General features: G+C 38.9%; 1 protein-coding gene across 1 annotated transcript in view; it reads right to left on the bottom strand.

Annotated features, from left to right (window-relative positions):
* Positions 1–10,274, bottom strand: part of LOC117243679 (anoctamin-2-like) — a 40,699-nt gene extending 30,425 nt beyond the window's left edge. Inside the window, exons 1-2 of the mRNA XM_033514712.1 lie at positions 10,204–10,274; positions 3,426–3,627 (exon numbers count right to left, since the gene is read on the bottom strand). Coding sequence (XP_033370603.1) covers positions 3,426–3,627; positions 10,204–10,245 — 244 coding nt within the window. The 5' untranslated portion in view covers positions 10,246–10,274. The remainder of the gene's footprint in view (positions 1–3,425; positions 3,628–10,203) is intronic.
* Between the last annotated feature and the right edge of the window lie 1,110 nt (positions 10,275–11,384).

Below are 11,384 nucleotides of genomic sequence, written 5' to 3' on the forward strand. Positions count from 1 at the left end.
TATACATGGATATTAACATACGTATCACAGTATTACCTGGTTACACAACTAAAATAACAAAACATTCATATTCTCTATTGAGGAATGCTGAAAGCAAAGCACAAAGACTTTCAACCAGAAAAAAACACCTTAAAAGCATCTTTAACTTGTAGTCTACAAACAAGCCTTCCTTTCTATCGTGAGATTGTTGATATGTTTGATGCTAGACATGAGACCAAATACATTTATTTATAAGGTATTAAATGAATTAAGTGCAAAATAAAGGCACATTTTTGCCAACAATTTACTATATATGACATTTATTTCAATAATTCTTTGTTTAAATATTTTCAGTATTCTTTACTCTGTTTCCAGATTTATTTTCAATTCCTGTGGAAATTTTCTGGCAGCAGAAAACACAGGTATAAGACAAAGACTTTTCAAACCGATGGTAGGATCTTTTTTAAAATATTTTATATGGGTGAAACCCTTGTGTTTCTCCACTCATCCTGAGCTGTATCTAATGTGAGAGAAGATAATTTTATTATTAAATTTATCATTCTTGGCTGAACTTCTGTGGCACAAAAAATGTGTGGAATAATAAGGAGCTTTGGTTTAAGGACTTCATTAAAAATACTGCTGTACTTGTTTTGTTTTGTTTCAGGCACAGTTTGAGTGTTCTGTTTCCTTCACTGTTGTTTTGGGGGTTTTTATCTTAGAAAAGCAGCATGATTATTTTAGCACTAAAGGAATAGAAAAGCGTAATTAGCCCTCACTGCCTGGCTTTCTTTGTGATACTTTCAACCACATTTTCATAAAAGAGCAGTGCACAACCTGATGAGACCTATGGCATAATCCACCTATATGTATAAAAAAGCTTAATAAACCTTCAGACAATTTGTAGGTGATCCTATACACCGAATAGATCCACAAGTCAAGAGCTCAGGGAAGAAGGAATATTGGATAACAGCAGTGCAGCTTTTCATTTGAGGGAGAAAAATCCTAAACTTTGCCTTACAGAGAACCCCCTCCAAGGATGAGCTCAGCCTCTGGATGAACATTTGCACACCATATATGGTCCCAGAGGCTCCCTCAGACATCCTATACCATAGCTGTAGAGGCATGTGTAGAATTTGTCCTCTAGCTCATCGGGTGTGCTTCATGAGAAATGCATTCAGCCAGAATAGGTGTGCTAGTAACAGAGAAAACTCCCATATCCCCAAAAAATTTAACAGTCAGTAGTGGGTTGTTATGCTAAAATTGGGCAGCTGGAACTTTGCAGGTGGAGGATGAGTTGAGCTAAGGGTGGAATGGGCCTTAGCTGTCTGAAGGAGCTGCTGCCTTTGCAAGGGACAAACACAAGTAGTTTTGATTTTGTCCCTGTTTCACTGGTTCTTCCTTGGCCCCATGGCAAGGGGCTGGAAGGAGGTGAGCTTTAAGATCCCTTCTAACCCAAACCATTCTGTGATTCTGAGTTACAAGTGAGCTGTAAATCTTGTCTGGCACCACCTGATTACTGAAGATTATCTATTCTTCCTGGAAATAGCAGGATACCACCTGTACTTTGGCTGATCTCATCTGTGATAAAGGACATTAGTGCCCCACTGCTGGGCCTACAGGAGTCCTGCTCCACCCTGTAGGAGCTCTCTGTATTGATAACAACAAAACTCCCACTCTTTCCCTCCAGGCACTGCTTGAGGAGGTACTGAGACACACACATGACTGTAATCCCATGATTAACACAATTGCTATCAGTACTATTCTTGTGCTAACAGATGTATTTTTCACCTGAACAGAGGTTCAAGTGTACTTGGGGTTGGCCTAGAAACTTGTGCTGCCAAGAGCTACTCCTTCAGCCCAACAAATGTGCTCATCTTGTGGACTAAATGCAGTGTGAAAAGAGAATTGAGCATGTTTTTCTCCTCTCAGCAAAATGACAGTTCACAAGTTAAGCAACATTTATCAACATGGTGAATTGTAATTTTTTAAAACATTTTGATTACATTTGGCATCTGAGCCTAGCACTGGAGAAAGCTGCCTGAGTGAACTTTGTAATTCATGTCATTTGTAGCACTAGAGATTATTCTGACTGGATCTTTCTTAAACAAAACATCTGATGGTTGATTAGGAATGCTGCCCTAATAAAGATAGGATTAGAATGAAATGCAAAGTGACAGGGGGACAATAATCAGCAAGTAAGAAATTGTTTCTTTCACCCTTCAGCCTGAAGCACATTTCAAAGGGAGAGATTTTCCTCCTGTACTTCCCAAGCAGAGGCCATGGCAGACCCTATAGCATTTCCCAGTTCCTGCCTAGAAATGGCTGGAGAAGTCTCATCTTCATATTTTCCTACTCTTTCCACACAGCTGTGTCATTCCTTAACATTTGTGCCCTTTCTTACATGTGCAGGTGCAGTGAATAGAATTGATCAGGCCATACACAGTTAGCAGCCTGTCACTTATGTGAAAGCTGAAAATCTGGATACAATTTTGGCTTGGACAGTGAGCCTGATATCATTTATGCCACTAGAACAGAGTCCATTTATGTAACCCTGTTACAATCTGCCCAAAGCCTGGTCGAAAACAGAAATAAACAAAAATAAACGAATAAAATGGCAATTTGAAAACTAATTGCTTTGTCTTCATTTCTTTCAGATACTTCAGGAATTTAATCTGAACTAACAGGACCATACTTCCAAAATTCAGGATTGAATATCTAACAACTACAAAACTGTAGTTTGTAATGTTCTTCCATAAACAGGACTGAAAGAGATGTTTTCATCTGTGAATTTAAAAGTGTTCCGAGAAATTGAGAAGAAAGAGTAATCTTATGTAAGGGTGCTATAAGTCAACATCCTTGGTCTAATTTAATAAAACAAATTAATAAACATCAAGCAGAATAAAAATTAAAAATAAATTAAAAACCCAAATAAAACAAATAATAATAATAAAACAAAGTCCCAATGTAAACACCTATTAGTACACATCTTTAGCCTAATGTATATAACAAATCAATACTTCAGGCCTAAACCTCTATAGTAGTCAAAGGAATTACTTCCTTTCAAAAGAAATAAATAGCCAGGCTTGCAACAATATTTTGATGTTTAAAATAAATTTTTAAAGTCCAACCACTAACTGCAATAGAAATTATTATTAAGAAGTCCAGCCCAGAAATGGCCCTAAAATTGAACAAAAAAATCATTTGAGCAGTAAGGAAATGGGTAAAACTTTCATCAAGGAAACAATATCAGAGTAACTTTGTCAGAACCATCAACATTTTTTAAACAACCCACTGACTTTCTGCAGCTCTTAGGTGTAAAGAGGTACCTTCACAGGCCTGAATGTTTTTGCCGGCCCTATCCAGGAGAAAATACTCCTCCTGTACCCTTCTTACACCCCCTCGTGTTAATACACAAATTAACAAGGAATGGGGTGAGGCAGTTTTACCAATTTCTGTCAGCCATTTGGCCACAGCTCCATAAATTTCATCAAGGATGAGGACCACCACGAGGTTAATGATAACAGCAGTGGCAGTCACGGTCACTCGAACATTGGATCTGGTTGTTTCATTTGTGCTGAAGGACAAGGCTGCAGCTGTCGTGATTCGGTACACGATGACACCAAACACTGCTGAAAACGCCAGCATGATCTGCAAACAAATGAATACACAGGTTAGTCCAGCTTGGAAACAGAAGCTTTGGCTGCAAGGCTGGGTGTGTTCCATGAATTGGCATTGCAGAGTTGTTTCTTAGTGCAAGGTGATAATATGCAGGTGATCGAATTAAAAGGCAAGAATTAAAAGGTCTCCAACAAACAGGGACATAAATAAAAAATAAGAAAATGAATGCACGACTCCAAACTGGCACAACAATTCAACTGACACAAGATGCTCAGCAAGCTGGATGCTCGGATGCTTCACAGAACCCGTCTCACAAAGACAGCCTGAAAGAGTTGGGATTGTCAAGGCTGGAAAAGAGAAGACTCCAGGGAGATCTTATACCACCTTTCAGTATCTAAAGGAGGGTAATGAAAAAGAGGAAAAGTGACTTTTTACATGGACAGGTAGTGGTAGGAAAAAGAAGGATGGTTTTAAACCAAAAGAGAACACTTTTTTATTAGATATTAGGAAGAAATTCTTTCCTGTGGGGGGTTGAGACCCTGGCATCGGTTGCCCAGAGAAGCTGTGGCTGCCCCATCCCTGGAAGTGTTCCAAGCCAGGTTTGATGGGGCTCTGAGTGTCCTGATCCCACGAGTGGCATCCTTGCCACTAGCAGGGCATTAGAATTAAATAACATTTAAGGTCCCTTTTAACCCAAACTAATCTGTGATTCTTTTATACTGATTCCATGGATTCCTGCAGATGGGCATGTTCGTTCTGATTAAAGCTACACACATCATTCATGCAGTGAAATGTGGGCATTTGGGGCTCAAAAGCAGGAATTAAGCAAGGTCTTTTATCTGGCAATAGGTTCCCATGGCTTGGACTGAAGGGCCTATATTACGTGCAGTCAGGTAAATGGGCTTTACTGTGCTCAAACAGCTTCACTTGTGCACAGTAGAAGTACCAACTTACAAATTAAAAACCAAAAAGTTATTATTCTTTTAAGAATGACCTAAGTAGGATTATAAAGGCTTCATTTTGCATTTGTGTCCCAGAAATCACTTGGTATCCCTGGCATCCCTGATGGGCTGGCTTTGACCATCTTTGATGAGATGAGGAAAGTTGGACCTGCTACTTAAGGTCAAGTTCCCACAAGAAGAATTTGAAATTCACAGGATTGTGGTATTCTGGTTTAAAATAAATAAAAAAAGAAATCTAAACCAATCCAAAATTACAAAAAAAAAAAAAAAAACAAAAAAAAACATAGAAAATTTTTATCATCACAGCACAAAATAGGGAGAAGGTACATTTTCCCCTTTCATTTTTGCCTTTAGCAAGAATTCCAGTGTACATTCATTATTTTAGGAAAAGATCTTGAGATCTGTTGTGGTCTGTTTTTCCATTCTTGGTTTGCCTCAGTTTTCCCAGGTTTCATGGTTTACTCTAAGTTATCACCCCCTTCCCCTCAGTGTCAATCCCCAGCTGTGTACCACCCCTTCTTCCCTGGAAAGTTCCACATCCCTCCCACGTTATATGACAATTCCCTGAGACCCTGCCTACACTCCTGTCACTCTCCTGTTACCCATTCCCAAAGTTCTGGAAATTTCTGAACCACTCAATGGTTGATTGGTGTGTGATTTTGTACCCTCCCCTGAATTTCTCCTTATTGGGCCTGTGTATGTCCATCTAGCCCCTAAGACCTCCCCTGTTCCTCACTTATTGTATGTTCTGTCACCCTGCCTTTGAGACCACCCCAGTTTATCAGCTGTTGCAACGTTGATCCAGTGCTCCTCTGTGCTGGGTGACACCTATGTTTTTACCTGGTCAATAAAAGCTCTGTTTGGCTACAGCTGGAAGAGTGCTCTACTGCTTTGCTTCCACCTCAGTGTGTGTTTGTTGTAGTCGCTCCATGTGGCAGCTCTTTGAGGAGCTGTAAGCTGCCCCCTGTTTTGCATGCGTACTGGGGAGCGTCCCAAAAAGCTGAATGCAGGGTAACCGGCTGAGCTTGCCGGCCCAGCACCCGAAGGGACCTCGGGCTTGGAGAGCACCGCATCAGAGATGCTCAGATGAAAAAGACTACCTCAGTGTGAAAGATTAGACTGCTGCAATTATTAAAATGGGCCTAGGGGCCCAGATTAAAAACACGGGTTTAAGGAAATTCAACAGTTCATTTTAATGATCCAGCAGTAGATCACTGTATGCTGAGGAAGGTTGTTGCATGAAAAGGAACTATTGTAAAAGAACCACAAGAAGAATCAGAGTTAAGTTATTACAGGCTGAATGTGAAAACTGCGCACATTTTGCTTTTATGAAGAGCTAGTAAACATACTAAAAATTAATTATTTAGAGAAATTCCTGGAGACTTCAGATGAAATTGTCAAATATGTTTTGTCAGCAAATAGTAATAAAATGTTAAGACCTAGTAAAACATCTAATTTTACTTTTTAAAGAACTGTTTCATTAATTTTAAATGAAATGTAGGTGAATGATAAAAGCCTGAACCTGAAACAGTTTAAATGAAAACTTTTCAAATGACATAAAATATTTCCTTTGGTTTTGTAGTTTTCATTGTCTCAAGGAAACATTCCTGATTTTTATATCTGTTTTTCTCTTCACTTACCTACCAAATGAGCAGACAAAAAAAAACCACATTAACTACCTTGCTGTGACAAAAGGGGTGCAGGAACACAAGGACTATAACTTTTTCCTTGCTTCCCCATTACAATCACTAGAGTAGAGAGCAAAATCCCCAATAAAGGAAGGAAACAAAACAGCACCACCTGGTATTAATTTACTTCACCTTCCACCTCTACAGACACCTCAATTCTTTATTTTTCTTATCTGAGTCACAGATTTCTTCTTCTTAATCATCTTCCTTAATACTCTTCCTGTTTCTTTATCCTGTGGATTTCTTTGCAATTTTTTCACTATGGTGGTGGACAAGGAAAATCATCAATAGGATGCCTTGTTCTGGAGCTGATGAGATCCCTGGGCCTCAATACACATCTCTGTCCATCACAAATTCCCACTTAGGAATGATATCTTAACAGTACAGGAAGAAGAGCCGAGGACAGTGTTCACTAAATAGAGAAAGAGGAAATTTCAGATCATGAAAGTTCAATAGCAAACTCTTGAACCTGACCAAAGGATTGCAGGGATCCCTTGCCCTGAGGAATGTTACTGGAGGATGAGAGAGTGGCAACCTTCTCAATCTCTGCAGTGCCATAGCAAGGTATCCAAATCTACTGAAAAAAAAATAAATTTATTTGTTTATAGAACAAAGATATTTTCTTTGCAAAAGCACTAGGGCTTCAGAAACTCTCAGTTGCTCAGCTGTTTTTAAACATCTGCTTAGACACAGATGGAAAAACACTCCTTTAGGAGTCTTCATTATCTGTGCATCAAGCAAGAAGAGAAAATTGAAGAGGGCCTGTAGGACTGCACAGTGACTGTGAGCATAGCTCTCACTCCCCAGACAGTCACTAAGGGGAAATGGTTCCTGTATCTTCACAGCATTTCTCTCATTCCTGAAAATACCTCTTCTGCCCAAATTCCTGGTAAGGCAGGCCACCATTTGTTCAGGTGCCCACTTTGGGGTTTGCTGTCATTGCCAACATTCCCTCTGGCCATCCTTCCCCCTATTATGGCAGTTTCTTCCCTGAATAGCTGAACTAGTCCATCCAGGACTGATCTGCTTAGAAACAGATGTGAAAATTGGCTGCAGAAAAGGTCACCTACTGAGCCTGGTATGAATAAAGACAAACAGGAAAGCAAACTAGATCTGAGAAGGAAGCTATAAAACCCCGTGGGCTAGGCTGCTACCTTCATCCAAGTAGGATAACAGTTTCATGTCCAGATAGTTCTCTGTCTCCCCAGTAGGGCTATTCTCGAGTCAAGTATTACACCATGTGAGTGAGAAAAGGGTGGAAGAGGCTGAACTCTTTTGCCATGATACAAACTGATTTTCTTCCTTCCTCTGACTGAGCCAAAGAAAAGCCCCAGTGATGCACTGCTCCATGCAACCCTGCTCTCTTCCAACACTACCAGCATCTTTATCACCAACTCCAAAATCTCTGCCACATGTGCCTTCTAAATATGGGGTTTATAAATTGTGACGTGTTATTGTTCACGCTCAAGAAAAAGTTTTAGATACCTAGCTAAGCCCAAACCACCTTCTACCATTGATCTCACTCTGCAAAAATAAGGCTTGTGAACTTCTGTCCTACAATTCCTGCAAAAAGCATAGCTTAAATCAGGTTTGGATCTTCTGCCCCCTCTGTGGTCCTATGAGGCTTTGTGTACAACAAAAGGACTGTGATCAGATTTTAAAGCATCCATACATGTGTGAATTAATCCTTGGACTTGTGATGTAAGAATGGGCAAGAGAAGCAAACACAATGAGTTTTTTTCAACCTGCGTTTTGAACAAAACAGACAGCATGCCTAGCTTAATACAGACAGAGGAAAAGCCAGAGAGAAAGGAAAAGACAGTGACACAATTCTTGAAAGAGGATTCACAAAAGTGAAGTACACAATGGAAGTATGGAAATTAAGGGAAAAAATGAAAAGGAAAGATTTTACACTACAAAAACCATTGCCAGCTTCAAGAATCACCAGGGAAAGTAATGGGATGTAAAGCTCAGGGAGGGAGGGACAGAACAAAACAGCATCACTCTATAGCAACATAGAAATCTTAATGGAAAACACCTATAGATTTGGAACTCCAGACCCTTTTGGCCTAGAAAATTAATAAATTCTAGAATCACTTCTGCAGCACTAGAAATTGCTATGCACTGCACTTGTGTGCAGATCTATGACTGAGTCTTATACACCTGTACACGCTTGTAAATTCAAAATTTTATTATTTATTTTAAATAAATTAATTAATTTAATTAATTAATTAATTATTTTAAGTAATTAAAATTAAAAGTTAAAATAATTAATCTGTGTGAACAATAATAATAGAGGTTAACAAGAACAGTAAGGTTTTCTCAGTGCAATTATATTTCACAGACTGACAACAAATCTTCAGCCTGGTCTTTCCAATTCGTGTTTAAATAACCTAGCAGGAAAAGGGGAAACATCCCATACAGTCAAGACCAGATTGCAATATTCATGTAGGATAGCAGAGCATGCTCTCCCTCATCAAGAGTTGGCTTGAATTTCATGCATGGTTTGCAAGTTGTCTACTGTAGACACTTACATATAAATAATGCTCAAAATATTGCAAAAATAAAGTCATTGTGTCCACTTTGCCAGATGGTGAAAGTCAACCTATTTCCACTAGTCACGAACAGAAGTTGAAGAATTTGAGCTCTGCATTTTACATCTCACAAACTGTAGGTAAAAATCCTTCATAAATCTCTCTGAGATGTTACAGTAAGCAGGGAGGGTAATACCTAGGCTATGAGTCAGGAAAGCACTTTAAGCTCATGCTTAGCGGAGATTTAAACATGGTGAAAGTCAAGAGCACATGTAAGCACCTTGTCTGCAAACGAATGACTTGTAAAAGCTAAATCAGGGCTGTGTGCTTAGTCCGACTCAGTGTGGTCTGCTCTAAGTCATGACTGATGAACTTAAGAGGTTCTGTTTAAAAAGCAAATACTGGGTATGGCCTCAGGATGGTAAACTCACTCAAAATGCTGCAACATACATCCATATATGAAACTATTTATGTACATTTATTTATTATGTAGACATTAGGGTGTAGGGTGTAGACATTAACTTCAATGTGAGCATTTGATAGTCAGCAAAAGAAACTAAATCTTCACAGGACATCTGGTATAGTATACGCAAATTTGAGTAAATTAGAAAAACACTTAGGTATCTTAAAATAATTTAGGCCCCAAGTGAGTTTCCCTAGTTAGATGCTACAATGATGTAAACAGGCGTATTTCATTGCTGTTTTGCCAGTTACGAACAGAAGGTTTCAGTCAGTAATTACTGTAACTAGAGGGATAATGGGATCCTTTACCATGTAATTTAGGGGTTTTTATCCAGGCCTTCCTGTTGCTGTTTACAAGTCCAGCAGCTTCATGATGTATTTGTTTTGTTGGAAATTTGATTTTTGACTAGGACAGTGGTGTCCCTGCTTTAGAGTCTGACCTGCACACCTGATTCTTTTTCCCAAGGGAGGACTGTGTACCATGATCTTCCTCAACTACTATACAGTCCATTCCTGAATGTGCCTTGGATAAATATTTTTTGGCAACTGATTTATTTCACCTGTATGTTGCATGTTTTGAGGCTCAACCTTTCCAAACGTCACTGTGACAAACATGTGCAGTACTGTGCTCACAACTAAATATCAATGTTATCCCTTCATTGGATAACAGAGATGGAGCAGAAACGCTGGGGGAGAGGCAGAATTTGTGTAATGAACACAAAACACAAAAATGTGCTGGCATTACAGAAAGTCAGCCCTTCCACAAGCAGCCTTTGGAAAAATAGAGTAAAGCTGGAGGCAGGCATTGAGCTCCATGAACCTTCCTAGTATTTCTCCTATACCTACCTTACCTTCAGACTTTTAACATATTTGAAAACAGCAGTTCAAGGGTTTCCTTCTAGATGCTCACGGCAAAGTTTCTCACACCTAATAAACAAGCAGAAATGCAGATTATCTTACCATAAATAAAATCAGTCCGAAGTTCACTGCATAACCAGGCATGCGGTCACTCCATGTCAGCTTCTCCTTTTCATTCTGTAGGCAAAACACATAAACAAAATAACAGATGTGACAGAAATGTACAATAGGAAATATTAGAATAACAGGATTTGTTACTGAGAGCCATTCTCAATTCCTCTGATGTGATTTTGAAGTTAATTATGCAATTTAGAACACTGATATTTTAAGGTAGATTTTGAGATAAAGGAGGGGAAGAGTAAATAAGACATGTAGAAAATATCTGCAAAATGTCCTATGAAATTATGATTTAGTATTTGAAAACATGTATTCAACTCTTACTGAAGTTCGTATCTGGAGAAATCCCTGAAATTGACCTTAATTTACATTTAGGCAAAGCAAGATTCAAGCATTTATTCAGAATTGCTTCTTGTAAAGCTACAGATAAACAGTGCTTGAGAAAGAAACTGTGACAAGAATGCTGACTACCATTGATTTTTTTTCTAATCATCACAAGCACCAAATGTGACCCCTTAGACGGTTCTTGCAAGATACCCCAAGCCTTCCCCTTGTACTAATTTTATAGCAGAGGGAAACTACAAAAGCAAGGCCCTTCAGATCTCTGCTGCCAACCTTGTTTTCTTCATGCATAAACAGCATCTCCCTCTTCCCTGCATAATTTAAAGCAACTGGGATCAGTGAAATCCAGTACGCTTTTCCTCTCCCCACACAAACTCTACTCCAATCCCAGATGCATGTACATCTAAAGAAGACATTTGAAGATGGATTTATGTGAGAAATACGATTCCCTCCTCTCAAAATAAGTTTCTTAAAATAATAATAAGGTCACTGCTTTGTTTAAGTTAAACTAAAACTATATAATCAAATTAACTAAGGACAGAAAGCCAGCTGCTCTTGATATTTCTGTGAAGCACCATTGCCGACCCATGGACCACTACTACCCTTACACTGGAGTTAGCCCAGAGTGATTCTGAATTTAAATGAATTTAAATCAGATTAGAACTCAGGTCAAAGGTTTTCAATAAACCATTTCTAAGGGACAATTGCCCTTGGATATACAAAAAATTCTGGGAGCATTATGCCTTTATAAGAAGCTTCTCCAAAGTAGAATTAGGAATGCAGTATTTAAGTGCAGAAATGCAGTCGTGGATTTTTTAGCTGGG

Source organism: Parus major, chromosome 1A, assembly GCF_001522545.3.
Source record: "Parus major isolate Abel chromosome 1A, Parus_major1.1, whole genome shotgun sequence".
NCBI classification, from domain to species: domain Eukaryota; kingdom Metazoa; phylum Chordata; class Aves; order Passeriformes; family Paridae; genus Parus; species Parus major.